At 59.9% G+C, this 20,087-nt stretch overlaps 1 protein-coding gene across 4 annotated transcripts in view; it reads right to left on the minus strand.

Annotated features, from left to right (window-relative positions):
- Phactr3 (phosphatase and actin regulator 3) overlaps positions 1–20,087 on the minus strand; it is a 212,130-nt gene that overhangs the window by 74,725 nt on the left and 117,318 nt on the right. For all 4 annotated transcript variants that reach the window (XM_047540363.1, XM_047540364.1, XM_047540365.1 and 1 more), the window contains exons 2-4: positions 9,401–9,562; positions 5,947–6,024; positions 343–525 (exon numbers count right to left, since the gene is read on the minus strand). In XM_047540363.1, the coding sequence (XP_047396319.1) occupies positions 343–525; positions 5,947–6,024; positions 9,401–9,562 (423 nt within the window). The remainder of the gene's footprint in view (positions 1–342; positions 526–5,946; positions 6,025–9,400; positions 9,563–20,087) is intronic.

Consider the following 20,087-nt stretch of genomic DNA (forward strand, 5'->3'; position numbering starts at 1 on the left):
CTCACGAGAGCCCGCCCCAGGCCCCGGATCTTCTACCCTACTGTCCTGGGGTCAGCAGAAACGCCCCATCCCAGACACTCCTTCAGAGACTTCCTGAAAGTCCCACTGAGACCACAAAGACACATACGAGAAAGGTCACCCCTGAACGTGTTTAGCCAGGCTTGGGAGGAGACAGGAGCGCAGTCCTTCTAAAGTTTACACCAGCTGTGTGGTGTGTGTGGCGGGACCAGGAGCAGCCGTCCGAGAACAGTGCTCCACGCCGGCTACGCCTGACCCTGGGGGGGACCCTGGTCGCCACCCAGGCTAATGAGCAGCTCAGCCCGCAGGGTCTCTAGCCAGTACCTGCATTGTCCAAATGGGCGTCCGAAGGCAGTGGCTCATCTGGGGAAGCCTGGTCGGCCCCAGTGGCCAGGGGACTTCCTGGCTGAACGTCATTTGCAGTCAGCGTCTCCTGCTTGGGAGTGGACGGTTCGCTCTGTGTGGATTGGGGGCCTCCGTCGGGGCTGCTCATTTTGCTTTCAGCATCTGCAAGGAAACTGAGCCGTCAGACAGACCACGCCTCTCTCCGATGCCCTTTCATTACTGCCGGAGGACTGCCCGGGACTGTGCCATCCAGGCCCTGTGCCTGCCCTCCCTGGGCAGCTCCTCCCCTCATCTGTACTCCACGCACCTCAGCCCCTGGCTTCCGTGTGCCCTCTATGACTCCAACACCTGTGGGACACTGGATGAGCCCCACCTACGTCCACCCTCTTGCACTGGGTCTTTGTGGTGCCCTATTCTGGCCCTGCCCACCACCTGCTGGCTTGCTTGGCTGGGGGTGCCAACTGTCTTTTTCTGAAAGTGCCTGCGGGCTCTTACTTGCTCCCTCCTGCCCCTCGGCCCTCGCCCCGAGGACAGGCACCAGGAGGAGACCTGGGGCCACCCCAGACAGTGGAACAAACCCAGACTGCTGGGTGCCGCAGGCGGCAGGATTAGCACGTGCCACTGGCACGGTGACAGAACAGTTCCTTTCCGCACCGGCCATCGGGCTTGAAGTCACCCACGGGGCGGACACTTGTGATTACCTACTTTGTGCCTGGCAGGGGGAGGTTAGCAAGGTGCCACCCTTGCCTCCACACAGACTCTCAGCAGAGACTGCAGAGATGGCCACAGTGGTATCTGAGCCCAGGAAAGGGGCAAGACCAAGGGTTCAGGGGCACAGAGCAGGGAATTTCCGGGTCAGGCAGCAGCCTTCCCAGGAGGGGTGACCAGAGGCCCCTAGGAGGCTTGAGGGAGGGCCTGGCCCTGGACTGACCTCCCTGATCCCCCAGAGCAGGCAGGCAGCAGGCCCCGCCCTACCCGAGCCGCCCCACGCCCTGTGTGGCCTGGGCAGTGGCCTGCGCTTACAGGCACCCAGCCAGCTCCTAGAACAGGCCCATCGCTGCTCCCAGGCCCATCTCCACCACCGTCACCCCCACAAAATAAGGTGGCCAGGACACGGACCTGGAAGGGCTGCCGTCTCCAGCATCAGGAAGCCCCCACGCCCCTGCAGGTCTAGAGTCCCCCACTTGCTCAGCCACGTTGTTAGGTCCCTCTGGGTTGCACTCCGAGCGCCAGCCCAGAATCATACTCAATGAGAAGTTCATTCCCAAAATAGCCCTGGTGCCAGGCCGTTGCTAGGAGACGCTAGTTGGGGCTGTGGGGCGGGTGGCTCAGCCCTGCTCCTCTCACTCACGGCCCCAGGCTCCCTCTGGCCAGGCAGATCCACACCCACTGCTCCGCCCCTTGGAGGGCTGCAGAGGGGAGCTCAGGGGCATGCTGTGTGTCACACTGAGCAGCCGCCACAGACATGCACACGAGTGTGCACACCCAGGCAGGGAAACACATGTGTGCACCCATGCGTGTGCCTCTGTGTACAACATGACAAAGGGACCAGACTCCAACTGTTACTGTCCAGTCCCCAGGAGCCCGTGACTCCCGGGTCACTGCACACAGCACCCAGGTACACATCTCATGATGGGGTGTGACATTCCTTAAATTATTTAAGAAACTGCAGAGTCAGTGCACACAGGAAGACGGAGGGAAGTCGTTCAGGGACAGGAGACTGTCCACACAGGTGACTGTGCAGGCTCCTGTCCTTTTGGGTTGGGCTGGGGACCTCCACACCAGAGGCTGCTCTGTCCTTGGTCACAGATGTTTCGGAGGAGGAGACAGGGTGGGAAAGGTCACCTTTCCCTTCCCAAGTGCAACTGACCCATGTCATTCATCTGCCTCCCCACGCCGCAGACAGTTCCCGGGTCTGCAGATGAGCAGACTGCAGGAAGGAGTGGCCCTGGGGGTTCCTAGGACACACCCAGTGACAGCATCAGAGAGCCTCTGCTGAGGAGAGTGAAAATCGTGTGGACGCAGCCCCCCACCCAGGCCCAGTGCGCTCTGTCCTGCCAGCCCTGCCCAGGGCCCAGCTCGCACTGCCAGCTGCCCAGCTGCTGCTTGGGCAACCCCAGGGTGGTGGGCACGCATGCCTGTGCTCGTCTGTCCTGTGTGCAAGCCGCAGGATACCCTGGGGTTTGTCCTGGCCAATGAAGCTCACATTTGAGTTCTTGGGGCCACCAAGGATGCTGGGCAGTACTCTCCCTGGGCCTCCCTGCCTGCAGGCCTGGCCACAAGGCAGGCAGGCTGTGAGGCAGCTGGCCACAGGGGGGCGCCCATGGCCACATGTTGGTCTCTCCTTGCTGGGAGAAGGCGGTGGCTGAGGACTGATTCATTAACCCAAACCCAGGAAAACCCAAGACATGGGACTGCTCTCACCCTGGGGACAGGAGGCGGTGCCTCGGCCCTCACACCCCTCCCCTTCCCGGAGGTAGCAGAATGCTCCCCTGAACTGGAAGACACCCCAGGGGGCCAGCTGCCATCAATGTGGAAGGGCATCCTGGTGCCCCCAGCACCTGGACAAACTAGACAGGGGACCTTGCCCTGTTTCCAGGGATTTCCTCAGAGGCCTCCGGCCAACATCTGAGTGTGTTCTGTACCTAGCTTATTGTGGCGGCAGGTCTACCAGAAGAATACGCCACAGAGAACTTAAGCCACCCCACCAGGGGCAGCCCTTGGGCTCCTCTCCGTTCTGATGTGCCCAGGAGACACTCTGGCCTTGCTCACAGATAAGGGCAAGCTCACTGTGGCCCCCTTCGCCTGGGGCAGTACAGGTTCCCACAGCTGGGCTCCCCTGGGCAAGTCTGTCACCCAAGCCAGGAGGGGGGCAGGGAAGAGAAAGGCTTCTCATGCCCAGGTCTCTCTCCTACCCTCCAAGCCCACCCACGCTCAGGACGCCCCTTCACTGAGCTCTGGGCCTTGCTCCCTCGGACTGGACACCCCCCCACTTCCTGACCTCTTGCCTCTCAACCCTCCGGCGCGAAGCTGGAGTCAGCTGGGAGCCTCTGCAGGACTGGCCCACACAGGTCTGAGAAGGTCTCATTGAACTGATGCCCAATAACAGGGGGTCATCATGGCTGCCAGGTGATTCTCACGTGCAGCAGACTCTCGGAGCCAACCTGTGTCCCTCCTTCCCGCTGGACAAAGGCACAGCCCAGGCCTCTGACCAAGGGGCCCCGACTCCTGTTCTTAGGGTGCTCTGTGCCCTCCTGTGCCTTCCTCTTCTTGGTTCGGACTTTGTTCCAATCGTGGAATTCCCCAGTCTTGTGCCCCACAGGAGCGTGTGCCCTGGGAGAACACTACGTGCCCACCTGTATCCTCGGCAGCCAACATGGTAGACACCCACTGAGGCTCTGCACCATTGATGGATCGTGCATGCTCACTCTCGGGGACAGAGATGGCCCTGGTGGCCACTCCTGCTCCCGCTACACCATTGCTCGGCGAGAGGGAAAGAGCAGAGGGGGTTGGAAAGTGCACCCTGGCACGCCGAGGCAGCCTCCACCTATTCCCTGTGGCCCCAGGCTAAGAATGGATTTTATAGCTTCAAATGGTTGGGAAATAAAGAAAAAACAGTTCGTGACTCATAAAAATTATTTGAAATTCAAATTTCTGCATCTATAAATAAAGGTTTATTGGCACACAGCCATGCCCACACACGTAGGTACCGTCCATGGCTATTTCTGCCCTGTGACAGCAGAGACGGGTGGTTGAGACTGACTGTAGGGTCCCTGCAAACCCAGGGAGGAGTCCAACCCCCAAAGCACAGATGAAAGGTATTAAGAGATTCAAAACAATCTGACTGGGATGTGTTGATGGGGACTTTGGTAAGGGCATCGGGGTGTATCCCTTGATTGGATTCTGGGGCCCTCACAAGAGGGAGAGAGACCAGACAGACACACAGACACAGAGGCTCTCTGCCTCCCTTGCCATGGAACTCTGTGTGCCATCTCCAGAGCTGAGCCAACACCCGCACCTTGCCCTCTGACCTCCACGACGTGAGCTGGTAAACCTCCTTACACATTAGCCTGCCTGGGCATTTCAGCACCGTAACATAAGGCAGCCTGATGCAGCCCCACAGCCTAGGAGACTCAACACCTGACCCTTTCCACAAAGCTGGGCCAACCCTTGACCTGAGGACACTGCCTCTGGCCTCTGTCCCCACTTCATCCAACACAATCATCTTACAAAAATTCAGAGTTTAAAAAGTCAACTGCACTCCTCCTAAAAACTCTCCTCTAAACTCATTCAAAAATTAATTTTTGACAAGCACTGAATCTACATCTTTACTTCTTCCTCATTCATCAAAACTAACAATTTTTTGACTAGATGATGAACAGACTCATCGTTTCTCTTTCCCCTTTCCCTCCCCAAGATCCAGATAAAGCCTTTGGCAACATAACCAAAATGCCAGAGTTTGGCACTTGGGTTCCATCCAAACTCAGAGTCCTGACTTGTATTTCAGAAATGAAACTCCACCAAATCCAAGTCCGAATAGAGCACGAAAGGTCCAAGCACCAGGGGCTCACGGCAGGCTTTCCTCGCAGGTGGGGGGTCCTGGTGGTATTGAGGGATCTGGAGGAGGCCACCCCCGACATGCACAACTGACCCCTCCACTCTGCACCTTGGGAGGCAAAGGGTGGCAGAAGCCTGGGCCGCAGCCGGGGTTGTGAGCTACAGGCTGGTTGTTCACAATCTGGATGGACTCCATGAGCTTCTCTCCTAATTTCTGGAGAAATTACTTGGACCAAATCGCAAAGGCACTAGTCCTATTTTAAAGCAGGAAGGGGGAGGTAGGAATCAACATATTCATACAAACTTCAGGGAACTTGCTCTGGGGGCTTCAGTGAGGGGGCAAGAGGTAGGTCCAGTGCTAAAGAGATTCCCAAGTGGTAGAGGGGTTGTGAAAACCCCTAACCAAGATTTCTCAGACTAGAGCCACAAAGGGTGTCAGGATCTGAGCCCGGTGCCCTACACCAATTGAAATCCCTCGTGAAAAGGAAACTTGGGAACTAAAGGATTCTGTTCAATTAATGTGCTGGCAATAATGATCAGCCTTGTGTAAACAGAGGGTCATGTGCACACTACCGAGATGGAACCTGCTGGACAGACTGGGGGACCACATCCCTCACCTGCACCCCAAAGATGAGGCAGTGCACACTGGGTACAACCCTGTGAGCCAAACGCTTGCTACATGGAAGCGGCGGCAGAAGTAGGGACAACTTGCCCAAACTGGGGCTGGGAAAACGTAGAACAATCCAAACCCATGCTACCATTTTGGAGGAACAAAGAGGAGCCTGGACCCCCCTCCTCGCCCTGCTGCCAGACATCCCCAGGAAAGGATGTGCGTCCCAGTGCCCCTGAGGGACACTGCTGCCCTTGGTCCCGACTCTGGGGCATTTCTCCAACCTCGGAGGCTGCAAACCCCACATCTGGCCACAGGACGCCTCTCACATTCATTCTGTCCTGAGGGGCTTCCCAGGTGGCTGCCTGGCTGGGTGCCCGGCACAGCGACCCCCACCCAGTGCCCACCCTACTCACCCTGCTCCATCATCTCCAGCAGCCCCTGCTTGATGAGCTCCTCGCGGCCCTGCCTGCTGGACATCTTCTTCTCCAGGGCTGCACGAGACACAAATGTCCACATGAGTCACGGTCGGAGACCTCACAGGGCCATCCGGGTCACAGCAATGCCCACCTCAGGTTTCACAGACAGTGGGATGGCAGGCGCCTGGCATGCAGGGCCTGGTTCGCTGGCAGGAGAGGAAGCTGTTCCGCACGCCCGAGCAACCTGCCGAGCGGTGTGCCTGACGGCCAGAGCAGCAGCCTCTCCTGTGACTCACCTGTGTCACCTGCACACACTACACCCTCCTCTGAGCCACCCCCTGTCTACCCCCAACTTACCAGCTGGGGAATGAGGCCCCCTCTGCCCCCAGTGCCCCGGGGACCTGTATGTAGTGAGGTGGGCTCAGTTAGCCTCTGCTGAGGACCCCTGCTAAGACCCCACCCTTAATGTCTGTCTGCATACTCTTCCGAGCATCTCTCCTTGGGGTGGGGGTGATTCTCTAGCAGACCCAGGTCAGCAGACTTCAAAGAATTCCCCAGAGGGGCAGGGCGGGAGGGAGGGGGTCAGTCTCAGGTCCCTCCCCTGACCCTGACTCACCAAATCGCACCCGTTCCTCCATCAGGATGGCCGGGTACCCAGCCCAGGGCAGAACCCATTCCCACAGCTCAAGGGCTGTCCCAACGGCTCCGGGCAGTCTTCACCCACTCCTGGATCCCCCTTTCTCTTTCCATTTGCCTACAGGTGAACCCCGGTTTCCAAACACAGTTACGTAATCACTGGGCTGCTCGCTCTGGAAGATCAAGGTGCCTGCTCTCGAGCAGATGGCAAAGCCCGCGGGCTCTCCTCGCGCAGCGTGCTGGGCCGCCAGGTGTTCAAGACAAGCAGGGCGGCCACTTCACCCAGCTCATTGACAAGCGGAGGCGGCAGAGACAACCAGGTGAGGACAATGGACTGGTTAATTTCTACCTGGGCAGGGTTAGGTGCTGGAGGCCCCCAGAGGGCAAGACCAGGTCAGCCACCTTCAAGGACCTGAGGTTTGGGTGCAGTGAGGACACAGGGATCCCACCACAGTGCCAACCCAGCACGAGAGCCTACCACGCCCAGGCGGCAGCAGTCAGACCAGCACACTGGGCAGGATAGACCACACCTGTCTACAGGAGGGAGCGTGCCGGGGGAGGGGTCCTGGGAGGGGTCCTCTGGGGAAAGCAGCGCATCTGGGGCTGCCAGGGTATAGGTCGAGCCGGGAACCAAACGCAGCGGGGAGAGGCGTTTTCCAGAAGGGAACGTAGATTCTGTGTCTCAGCAGGTCCAGATGCTGGATGGTGGCCAACGCTGGCACCCTGAACTCTGAGCTTGGGGGTGTAATGGAGATGGTGTGACCCACACCCCCGATGGGGGCTCCGAGCCCAGCAGCAACTCGGCTGCTCCCCGTGGCCAGGTGTGGACACAGGACTTCGCCTCCACTGACTCTGGGTCCTTCCAAAGACCCAAAGAGGCAGCTGGGTGGGGGGAGGTCTGTCCCCCAAGGGGTGGGGACATCAGTCCTTCAAAGTGGGGGAGCAGGCTGGAGGCACCCACCAGGGCAGACGGCTCGGATGCCACCTCTTGTACTACAACTGGTGTTGGCAGGAGTCCCTGAGCCCTGCCTGGCCCGGCCCCCCGAGTCTTCACTGCATCTCCTCCTGACCACTGTTACCTGTGACGTCAGGGATTCCACCCGCTGAATCAAATACCCCGTATACATTGAGGGGATGCTGCAGGTATTAACCTTGAGACCCTTCACGTCCTCCCAGGGTCCCTGGAGTACCCCGACACCTCAACACAGCACTGGGGGAGCCACCGGGCCCAGGGTCCTCACAGTTGAAGGCAATGAGCCCGGGAGGTCAGGCCTCCCAAGGCTGGGCCTCTGCACTGTGCGCACGGCAGGCCTGGATCTCCCGTGTCCCGTGTACCCGGCGCACGGGAGGGGCTGGGGAGTCGTCAATGATGACACCTGTTTCTTTTCATTCTTGGCAGAGAGAAATCGTTGGTCGACCTCTTCATTAAAAAGTAATTGAGCCAGGTGCGGTGACACATGCCTGTCATCCCAGCGACTCGGGAGGTGGGGGCAGGAGGACGGCAAGTTCAAAGCCAGCCTCGGCAAAAGCGAGGTGCTAAGCAGCTCAGTGAGACCCTGTCTCTAAATAAAATGCAACACAGGGCTGGGATGTGGCTCAGTGGTCACGTGCCCTGAGTTCAAGCTCCAGACCAAAAAATAAATAAAGGAATTAAAAAGTAATTTCACAGACTGAAAACAAGGGTGAGGGGCGCCATAGCCACAGTGCCCACCACAGGGAACTGATCATGCTGACTTTGTCCCCACCACCTCCAAGTCCTGGAGTCTGTGTCAGGGAGCAAAGTGGAGCCCAGAGTGGCAGAGGCAATGGCCTGGGGTGGCCCTCACTCCCTGAGGCCCAGGACCAGCTCCCTGGAGCAGTAACCTTGCACATGGCCCCCGGCCAGCTCGTGGCAAGCAGCCCAGATAGTGGCCTCTGGGGACTGCAGTGCTGGGCTCCTTGGGGTGTCCAGCCAGAGCCTCTCCTGCCCAGAGCATGTCCTGGCCCTGAGGGACTGCCTTCCCTAGGCCCAGTCTGTTTCCTCACCCCTCGGCAGGCAGGATCACACGACAGGGCTGACCCTGCAGGGAGGGGCACAGTGCTCTGTTGACACCTGGTCTCTTGGGTCTTGTCGTCACCTTGGGGCCACCTGCCCATGGTGGGTTCCGTGGAGGAAGGGGCAATGGGACAACCCGGCGCAACCCAACTTCCCACAGAGCTGGGACTGGCAGGGTGTGAGGATGCAGCCTGAGTGAGTGTGGGAACCTTCTGGATCCTTTGGTGGGAGGCACTGGGACAGGTGTACCTAGTCAGAGCAGAGGCACTGGAGTAGATTGGCTTTGTCTTCCCACAAGAAGAGCAACCTGAAGGTATCGAGGCCCCTCAATGTGGCCTTAACCTCAGAATCACCTAGGGAGCTCCTAGAAACAGAGTTAGGTCTAACCCAGGCCTCCCACACCCAGGCCTCTGGGGTGGGACCCAGGCCTCTGCCTCCTTCATCTAGGTGAGATTATGGGAGTGGGAGGGCAAGGACCATGGTGGAGTCTGGTGGGCTGTGTGCTTGCTGCTGGGCTCCAGTGTGATGGCCCAGTCCAGCCTCGCCCTGCACTGAGTCAGAGCCCCTTAGCAAGGCCCCAGTGACTGTGTGTACCCTTGGGTCTGGGCACGCATCCCTTTGTGGTGACCCCAACAAGGTGACTGCTTAAGGGAGGTGACCAGAGGAAGGCTGAGCAGCTTCTGGTCCTCAGAGGCCCTCCTGAGTGGGAGCCGGGGAGACAGTTCCCTGCAGCACTGGGGGGCTGCCCCAGCCAGAGCTCGGGGGCCCTCCGGGCCTTACCTGAAGTTGTCTGCTTCAGTTTTTCATTTTTCTTTTTCCTCCATTTCCAAGGCTTGAAGATCCTGCCCAGGGTGGCCAGCTTGCTGTTCCTCCGCACGGGGGGAGTTCGAATCCCTGAGACCAGATACTCAGAACGCACGGGGGGAGTTTGGTCCATCTCATCTGGAAGATCAAACCAAGGGAGGGTCTCGTGACCCCCATGCTACCTGGCTGCTGGGGACCCAGCAACTCCCTCACCCTGAGGGTCACCAGTGAGTCCCAAAGCCTAGAGCACAGGAGGGTCATCAAAGCAGTGGACACTCTGGGGCTCCTCATGGATGCACACACTGGGCAGTGCCAGCTCACACGTGGGCACACTCCATTCCCCTTCTGTGGGGACCCTCCCTCTGAGCTCCCCACAGTCATGGGCTGCCCTCTCCCAATTCTGCCTTCCACCATGGTGATTAAAGACTGCCTGACTCTACCATGAGACATTCCCTGCCCCAGGGCCTTTGCTCATGCTGTGCTTGCCATCCATGCTGCTCTTTCTCCCAGCTTTTCTCTGCTCCATAAACCAGTTCCTCCAGGAAGCCTTTTACCAGAGCCAGACCTTTGTCTTCCACTCCTGAGGCCACCTGTGCAGGCAAAGGAGCTACAGGTCCCACTGGGCACTGCCTTCTGCCAGACTGTCAGCTCCCCGAGGACAGAGCACAGGCCTAGCACAGCTGCAGACTCCGGCCAGGGCCTGCCCATTGGATGCCTCAGCAAACAGCTGCAGAAGGAGCCAGTCCGTGAACGGACAGAGGGAAGTGGCGGCCTTTCCATCCCCTCCTTGCTGGAGAAACTAGGCCACGTTGGTAGATTCTGTGGGACGCATACAGATGGATGTCCCAGGGAGCTGCTGGCAGGGTGGCTCCTTAGGCAAGAGACTGGCGGCAGTCCCCACGTCCTTCCCTAGCAAGGGGCCAAGGAGTGGTCCTTCACCAGCTGTGTGCACGTGTGAAGAGAGCGTAGCGGAGCTGTGTGCACAGGAGGGAGAGGACCTGGGGTCCACTGCTGGGTCAGAACGGCCAGCGTGTGCGAGGGGCTGTGTGCAGCATGTGCTGGCATGAGCACACGGGGCACTGGGAAGGGAGACGGCGCCTCAGTACAGCTGCTGTGCAGCTCGCCACGGCGGCTGCGGGAAGTCGAGTTAGATGGAAACGGAAGTTCAGCTGGTGAAGTGGCGGAGTTGGAGGAAAACTCAGGGCATGACCAGCGCAGCCTCCAGCCGCTCAGTGTGGACACCATCCCATCGACCCACGCAGTCTGGAATAGTCCAGGCCACCACTGTGGCAGAATCCTCCTGGGACAGGGAAGGGACGTTCCCTCCAATTGTGACAAGGGCCCGAGTCCCACCCAGGCTCCCGATCAAGCTCCCCGTGTCTTTCGGGGGGAAGTCCCAGGTCTGCGCGTGAGCCCAACCTTGTCCAGGGTCCCCCCGCACACACACTCCCGCCTGAGTGTGTGCAGCCTTCCACACCCAGGTGAAGTCACCTGATTGCCACCTGTGAGAAGGGGCTAGGATCTCTGACCTCTGACCTCTGCAGGTCCCAGAGTTCCCCAAGCAGAGGGGCTGGGGAGCAGGGAAGGACAGTGCCTGACAGGTTTGGCAGCAGAAGGAAGAACGGGTGTCCAGGGCCCCTCAGACCCTTCCACCTCCTCCCTCCCACCGAGGCCTCCTGCTCCACCTGCTGCCCCTCCCAGCCTGTCACGGTCCATCCTGATTCTGGGAAAAGCCAGAGTAAAAAGCATCTGAAGGCCCCTGGGGCAGTGGCCTCTGTGCCCAGTGACAGCAGACCCGGCTGGCAGACTCTGGAGCTCCTGCAGCTTTGACTTCCAGAGGACTGCCACTCGAGGGCCCAGGCCTGTGGGCAGGCCACTCCGCCCGCCCCGAGTCAGTTTCTACAACTGTAAACTAAAAAGCACCCTGCGGGTAGGATGCAGGAAGCCCCAGGGTGACCTGGGGTGGCCACCGAGGCAGGAAGCACAGGTCCACCCAGGAATCCAAGGCCTGCTGACATGTGTCATGGGGCATGTAAGAGGGTGTCCTGCTGGGCTAAGTGGTCACTGGGACATGTGTACGGGGCATTCACAGGACAGCTTAGAGCCGGCACACCAGCATCACGGGCTCACTCCCGGGCATCTCCTTCTCCACCCTCACTCTGGACCTGAGCCACAGAGGGAGACGGTCGATGTCCGCTTCACAGACGAGCAAACCGGGGTTCAGAGCCGTGAGCTGATGCTGCTGGTGGCTGTGATCTCCAGAACACCTCCTGTCCCTAAGCTGCTCCTGCCACCTAGACCAGGACATGAATGGGGGGACACAGGAGGGTCACCGCAGGGCCAGCCAGGCCAGCGGGCACGTGGCCCTTCCTCTAGCCCCTGGCGGCACACTCACTGCCAGACGCTGTGTCCACTGGTGGCCCAGGAAGCTCTGCAGGAACTCTTTCCTCCCAGCCGCAGTCAGGCTGCCGGCTGGGGCCTCCTCCCTCGGACCGACCACTGAAGGAGAGGTGGAGCCACGTTCTCCACCACTTCCTCAAGGGGATCCCAGTTCCCAGCACCTGGCTCCCAGTGCAGGCCCGGGAAATGTGGGGGACCAGGGCAGCCAGAGGGCGCAGGACATCAAGGGTCCCTCCCACCGTTTTCTCCCCCAGCCATGCGGCGCGGGCAGGATGCAGACGGGTCCTCCTCTTTCCAGAGGCAGTTTATTCCGTGTTTCCCCCTCTCCTTCCTCCACCCACAATGCCAGATGGGAACGGAACTGCCAGTCCACGTGGACCCCAGGGAGACGGCTGCCCTGGGAACGTTCCCAGCACAACAGGACAGGAAGGGCCAGATCTCCCCCAGCCTCCGGACGCTGTCAAGATGAGGCTGGGGATGGGCACTGGAGACCAGGAAGCAGCGTCTTGCTTTATTTATGCCTGGCCTCGCTGCACAGGGCTGGGCAGGGGCAGTTGCCGGCAAAACGCATGATGCAGCAAGAGGAGCCCCCTCAGCGGGAGGGTGGTCTGGGCGAGGCCACGGCATCCGAGGGCTACGAGAGCCCCACAGAAACACCGAGGCTCTGGAGGAGGGCAACATGTGGCCTGAGCTCCTAGCGGCAGAGGCAGAAAGGAGCAGCATGCAGACCAAACTGCAGGTCAGAGCCAGGACGCAGCCCGGGGACCACCTGGAGTCTCTCCCCAGTCCTCTGGCCTCTGGTCTTCTGCACCTAGAAACAGAACTCCGGTGGTAGCTCCCTCCTGCTCAGCCCCTTCCCCAGCTTCCCTTCCCAGGGCAGAAGGCCAAGAGACCGGGGTCTGACCGGCTCCCTGCCGCTCTCAGCTCCTCTCCCTGCAGCTCCCAGCTCCTCTCCCTGCAGCTCCCAGCTCCTCTCCCTGCAGCTCCCAGCTCCTCTCCCTGCAGCTCCCAGCTCCTCTCCCTGCTCTGCTCCCAGCTCCTCTCCCTGCAGCTCTCAGCTCCTCTCCCTGCAGCTCTCAGCTCCTCTCCCTGCAGCTCCCAGCTCCTCTCCCTGCAGCTCTCAGCTCCTGTCCCTGCAGCTCTCAGCTCCTCTCCCTGCAGCTCCCAGCTCCTCTCCCTGCAGCTCTCAGCTCCTGTCCCTGCAGCTCTCAGCTCCTCTCCCTGCAGCTCCCAGCTCCTCTCCCTGCAGCTCTCAGCTCCTCTCCCTGCTCTGCTCCCAGCTCCTCTCTCTGCTCTGCTCCCATCTCCTCTCCCAGCTCTGCCACCCTCGTCACCACACTGACTGCCACGGCCCTGCTGAGAGCATGGCTGCCCTCTGTACTTCTTGTCAGTGGCCTGGGGCTGGAACCCCTCCTGCCCCTGACCCATGCCTCCCCCTCAGGTGTCCCTGTTCAGCTATGGGGAGGGGCGTCCTCTACTTCTTGCGGTGCAAGTGACCTGCTTCAAGGATGGAAGGTGGGCAGGAGGGCCAGCACCTCCTCCTCACAGGGTCACGGGGTCCATCACAGAGCAGCGGCTGGGTCCCCACCCCTGTCTTCACAGCACACAGCAGGGCACTGGGCGCCATGGTCCTGAGCAGCCCGCGTCCCTCCCCACAGGGATTCCTGCGATCCCACGCCAGCTCTGCCACTCACCACGTGCCAGGTATCAAGCCGGGCACTGGTGTACCCAGGGAGCAGGAGACACAGGAGGTTGCCCCTGGGCTCAGCTGCCGGCAGGGTCCGCAGCAGGTCACCACCTTGCTCAGGAGCCGCCCTGCTCATCCCAGAGCACTGGCTCCTGTGCCCACCACGGCCCTCCTCCTGGCTCCCGCCCTCTCCCACCACCTGCCATGTGACCCTGCACACGCTCGTTCCTTTGTCTGGCATCGTTGTCTCTGCCCACCTACAGCTCCCTGAGGGTGGGGCTCTGCTGGGAGGTCACAGCAGTGTCCCCAGGGCCCAGAACAGCCCCTGCACATGGCAGGTGGGGAGATCCTGAGGCAGCATGCAGCTGGGTGGCAGGGAGGTGAGCAGGGCCAGCAAGTGACAGGCAGGAGGCAGCCGTCACAAAGGGGCTGAGCCAGGGCGGATGGTGAGCTGGGGGAGGAGGAGCAGCGGTGAGGACAGCGGACACCCTGGGGAGGCTGCAGCCCCACAGGGCTTGAGCTGGACTCAGGATTCAGCACAAGTCACGGGTGGGTCTTCAGCTCACAAGTTCCCATGGGTCACCACGCACAGATGGTCTCACCTGAGAAGCTCCTTGGGGGCCCTGGCCATCAGGGAGCAAAGGACTCCCCCAGGGAGACAGGTACCCAGCAGTGTGCAGGACTGCCACCCCAGGACAAAGCCGCCCTCCCCTCTGCCCTCCCCGGGCAGCTTAAGCCCAGGGCCAGGCCAGGTGAGGACCGTAAGGGCAGCAAGGACCTTCCCAGGGGTGGGAGCGTCACCACGGATGCTGTGCCCTTCAGTGAAGGAGGGCAGAGGTGGCGGTGAGTGCTGGAGAGTGAGCAGGGGGCTGGCATGTGTGTGCACGGGAAGGTTCACATGGTGGGTGGGCACATGAGCCCATGGAGAGAAGGGACGGCGGGAAGGCCTGTCCTCCCACGAGTCCTCCCAGCCCTCTTCCTGGCGTGCCTGAGGAGTTGCCCTCCCACCGTGGGGAGACTCTGGGAGGTGCCAACACATTAGCAGGTCCCCATTAGCAGGTCCCTCTAGCCTCCGAGTAACAGCGGTGCTAAGTGCCAGGGGCACCTCTGCACCTCTGAGGCATTAGCTGTTAATTACGGAGACGCGTCTCCTACATCTGCCGCGGCTGAGGCAGCACCGCCCGCTGCCTGGAGTTGGAGGCCTCCGCCGCTCCTGGAGGACAGCTGGGGCAGCGGCCCGCCCTCCTGGCATGGCCCCGGGACGGCTCTGGCCCCTCCCCGCCCCTGGAAGGCTGGGCCGTCCATCACAGAGCCCAGACCTGCAAGTCAGGTGCTGTTCTGGGACCTGCAGCCTGCTCTCCACGCCTGGCGCAGGGACGTCCGTGGACACGCATCTCCTTCCATCCCAGCTCTGGTCACTCCGGCCATCATGCGAGGCCTGGGTTTTAGATTCTCCGCCTTTCCTGGGGAACACTATGCTCCACGAGAACGGGAGCTGTGACCATCTTGACCCTGCGTTGGTGGCATCTCTGTGGCTGGCACTCAAGCTTGCTCAGATACACACCTGCTCCACCTGGGAACCTGGTGGGCAGGGCTGCAGACATGGCAACCCGGCTGGTGCCCTCCAGCTGACCCCGATGGCCATCCCCTGGTGGCCACGGCATTTCTGCTTCCTCATCTTGTACCACTAACCTTTCCCCGCCTTACGCTTCACTGCATCAGGACAACGTCCCCTGCAGGAGCGAGCAAGTGGCTGTCCCTTAGGAGGACAGGGACATCTGTACCGAGGACGCTGGAGCGAGCAGTGTCTCTTTGCTGGCTTCATTCGTCATTCACAAACTCACTCGCCAAGAATCAGCTGAGAGCAGTGCTGAGTTTGAGACAGAGCAGCACCCTCCGCATGTCGCCTCCCTCTGCGGGGAGCTCACGCACCCCAGGAGGAAGGAAAAAGTCGAACAAGGAGACGGCAGCAGAACTGTGGAACGTGAGCCAAGCTGTGGGGTGTGGACCCAAGACGGGGGCCTCTCTTTCTTCACCGAGTACTTCCCTGTCCCCCAAACCCATTCGCCAATACTCGGGAACATCGCCTTTGAATAAGGCCTGGTGCCGGGTCTGAGGAACAGAGGTGCTGGGCACCCTCCCTGCCCTGGGGTCCTGCTGGCCACAGAGCAAACCCAGGTGCATGGGACCAGGAAGAACCAGGACAGGAACCAGCTGCAGAGAACACACTTCTACCTGCGGTGGGAAGGAGGCTGGGTTGGCAAGAGTTCAATAAAAGGTGCAAATTCACAGACGCGTGGTGGTGCTGAGGGGTTCAGTCCCTGAGATCCAAAAGCCCAGTAGCATTTCACATATAGAACTGGGATCCAGCGGTGCCAGCTTCCCTGGGGTGGCTAATGACCACACAGACACAAATACACTACACAAAACTGTCACCTGCTATCATCCCCACCGCCTAAAAACATCCAAAGAACACAACCTTAAAGTCCAAAAGGATTTCTCGCGGATTAAATACCGATAACCACCCCCACCCAGCCGTCCTCTCTGCTCTGCTGGCCTGGGGAACCCAAGGCTGGAGTTCATGGTTTTGGGAAGGCAGAGGAGTTTGGACAGCCCTGCCAGGAGAAGCCATGTGGCTATGGCGAGGTCTTGAGGGCACTGGGTGACATGGCCAAGCCTGGGGACAAGCGTGCGAAAGCTCGGCCTGGGTGGCAGGTGGGCCGGGACCGAAGGCAGGAGTCAAGGGCCTGTCAACCCGTCAGCAGCACCGACAGCGCCCGAGTGCCCACTCACGGCAGGCTCTGTGGTGGGCGCCTGGGGAATCAGTGCCGTCCACCCCAGCCTGACCCGGCAGCCACCTGGGGAAAAGGAGGCGCAGCTCCGTGAAGCAATTCCTCCGTCACCAGCCCGAGTGACAGGTGGGGTGGAAAATGTCAGAGGCCAGGCTGCTGCTCCAAGAGCCCTAAGAGGGGAGGCTGAGGAGGACAGGCTGAGGAGTCCAGCAGGTAAGCCAGGGACAGCAGGATCAAGGGGCCTCAAGGGCCCCAAGATTGGTGGCCTGCAGCTGGGCAGCAGGGATTGAGGCTGGACAGCGTTCACAAGACATTCTGGACATTTTCAGAGACTCATACTTGAACTTCCAGACCAAATTTAGAAAACGAATTTCAAGGCTCCCAGATGTAGAGGCATTTTTGGTTTGATCTCCTCTCTGGAAAGTTCTTGAGTGATAATTGAAGAGCACGGATTTCTGGTGTGATGGTCAATAAGAACAGATCAAGGGCCCCACTGGGACCCCTTCCACAGCAGAAGGAGGCCCCTCACCAGCCACTCACTGGTGGCCGGAGGACCGGCCACTTCGGTGGGCAGAAGGCGGGGAGCTGTGGGGAACGGGGCCAGAATGTCCCTCAGCGCCGGGCGCTGCTCCCGGCAGCTCTGCCAGCCTATCCATGAGAACCGAGCCCCTGTGGCCCACGTTGGCGGAGACACTGCTGCCTTTCCAGCGAGGGGAGCGGGGACCAAGCGTCCTCCCCTTCAGCACGTAGCACCGGAGCCGGCACGTGGACTGAGGAGAGAGTGGGTGGGTGAGAGATCGTCCTGGGACACAAAACTGGGGGCAGAGTCAACAGCAGGCCAGCCGCCACTAAGGGCCTGGGGCCTCTTCTGTGCTCCTCGATATGGGGAATCTGCAAGTGCTAAGTGGCCTCCAGTCCCCTCTGCCCACCTGAGCTCAGAGGTCACCTCTTTCCCCGCTGGCCAGTAGAGGTATCAAGTGCAGAGAAGAACACACAAGAGCCTGGGTGAGTCCCAGAGCGAACCCTGGCCCCTGGGAGTCGGGGTTGCTCAGTAGAACGCACACGCTCAGGTGCCCAAGGGGGCGCTGCCAGATGCTGTTTCTTGTTCCTTCCAGCTAAGCTCCTCCAGGAAGTCAGGGGCTGTTCTCAGGGTGGTCTTGCATTTGGGAAGAGAGGCTCAGAGCAGGTGAGCCAAGTGCCAGTGGTCATGTGACTGGTAAATGGCAGGGCGGAGATCAGAGTGCAGGCTGTATCTGGGAGCGAGGCCAGCGTCCCCCACGGTGTTTCACGGCAGTGCAGCAGAGGCACGCTCTGACGCGTGTTGATAGGAAAATGAGCTTTATACTACAGCCTCCTTGGAAAGCTCTACTCCATGCTAGCATAGCAAAGGCTCTGAGAAGTCCTGCAGGGAGTGATGGAGCCAGCGGTGTGGCCAGCTTCTCCTGAATGGATAACTCAGGCAGCCCTGATCCAGTCCCAACATCAACCCGAGAGGCTGTCACGGGGCGCTGGAGCAGTGCACCCTGGGTTAGCAGTCCGTGCCTTCCTGCCAAGCGCTGTGCACTATTATCTATTTATGGAAAATAAAATCCTTTCCCCCTGATATTTGTGTCTCCAAGTTAATAGGCTTCTCTAAGATCTTGGCAGACACTGGGCCTTAAGATTTCCCAAGTCACGGAGCTTCTAGTTGTCCAAGGCTCCTGCGATGTGAGATGAAGATGTGATCAGCCACATCGCTGTGGCTCTGACACCCGCAGAAAAGTCAAGGCATCACGGAAGCAGCTTGCTTTGCTCGTGTGTATGGAGGAGAAAAGAGCACAGCTAACGAGAAAGCCCATCTGTTTAGTACCAACCCATAATCCTGCAGTGGTGGCCGGCGCTTGCCAGCCAGATGGCCAGTTCTCCAGTGAACACCAGCTCAGCTCCACAGCAGGTGGACGGGGAAGCGGGAGTTGAGACAGGCAGGTGGTGGTCGGGAGGGCGGAGGGCCTGGCGCTCCTTGCTCGGGTTCCTGCCCTGGAGGTGGCAAACCCCTGGAGCCTTCTGCAAGCCTTCCCGGGGCTAAGAGCGGCTCCTCAGCCCTCCTCCTGAGACTCGTGCTTTGCGGAAAGGAGAAAAGGAGCATTTCAGCAGGAGGACACAAAGTGGAAGCCTCCGCAGGCTTCGCATGGTGCGAGCTTAGACAAGCAAGAGCGTGGGCCCGAGTCCGCCCTCCAGGCTGACCTCCCAACACAGAGGCGAGAGGGAGGCTGCCTGTGAGGCCAGCGAGGCATGAGCACCACGCACAGGCCTTGACTTAGCTTTTTGAACATCTGTTTCCAACTCTTTCAGATACATGTGCAGGAGGGGACTGTGGGGACACATGGGGCCTGCACAGAACCTCTCGAGGGACCACTAAGCCCCCCCACGTTGGATGCAGCCCTTTCTACCCCCACCAGGAACAAAGTACCCACATCAACAACTCAGGTGAACTCGAAGACGAGATGCTAAAAGAAAGAAGCCCGTCACCAAAGAGGACGCCTCGTGTGGGTCTGTTCATGGTCATGTCCGTGTAGGTCCATCCATATGGACAGAAGCACACGGGTGGAGGAGAGGAGGACCAGGTCTGCCTTGGGTGTGGGACGCTCTGGATAAACACAGGCAGTGGCTGCAGAGCTACCCGAACGTACTGAGTGCCCAGAACTGCGCACCTCGGCGAGGTTGATGCTGAGGATTTACCTTCAGCAAAGCGAAATAATAGGAATGCCTGCGAGTTAATGAAGTCAAACGACCCAACGGAAAAGACACACAGGACTTGACCACTTTACAAAAGTGCCCGAATGGTAGGTGAGCACATAAAAGACATTACACCTAATTAATATTCAGAGAAATGTAAATGAGATCCTCCATGATTGGCACAAGGGAACTGCACCCTCTAAAATGGTCAAGGTGGCAAACGGGGTGGTCTGACACCTCATCTAAAACCGCAGACTGTATCCTCTCGTGGGGGATCTCCCTGCCAAGTCAAGAAGTCAGGGCCACGCTGGCCACACTGACCAAAGGAGCCAGGTCCCACGGGGAGGCGGGGTGAAGGGCTCCCCAGCTCCCACCTGCCTGTGGCCTGTGGCCTGGAGCCCAGCAGGCCAGCAGCACAGGAGGAGGATGCAGTCGCTCCAGCGGCAGCAACTCCGCCTGCCCAGGGCAGCTCCCTGCAGACGGAAGGCCAGCTCTCTCTGGGCCCAGCACTCTCTGTTCACATGCATCAGCCCAGCACCAGGCAGAGTCAGGAGCCAGGGCCAGAAGGCCTAGGGTAACACCATCAAATCGTGACTGCCCTATGCAGACTGGGGCGTGCGACGTGCAGACCTCACATCACCACAACTGGACACTTGCCAAGGGCCTCAGGCAGCTGGGCTCCGGCCACTACTGCAGGGTGGACCCACTTGAGTTGACAATCTCTTTGGGGCCAGAGTATGTGCTAAATCATGCAAATCCTAACTTGAGCGGATGCCCTGCCCCTGAAGGCCTTCCAGGAGGATCGTGCAGGACACTGGACGCAGAGTGGACACCACTGGGGCTCTGCCTGGCCACCTCCCGTCTTCTCGCAGAGTCTGTAGTCCCTTGCTGGCGTTAGGGTGCTGCTGCCTCTCAGGGAGGACACTCACCTGTGCTCACACCTGGACACAGACCCACCTTGGGCACATGTTCTCCTGGGCTCACAGCCAGCTAGCTATCAGCGAATAACCGGAATGCACGGCCATCCCAGGAGCCAGGTAAGCAGTGAGGGAGGGAGGGGCTGCTGAGA

This window comes from Sciurus carolinensis, chromosome 2 (assembly GCF_902686445.1).
Source record: "Sciurus carolinensis chromosome 2, mSciCar1.2, whole genome shotgun sequence".
Lineage (NCBI taxonomy): Eukaryota > Metazoa > Chordata > Mammalia > Rodentia > Sciuridae > Sciurus > Sciurus carolinensis.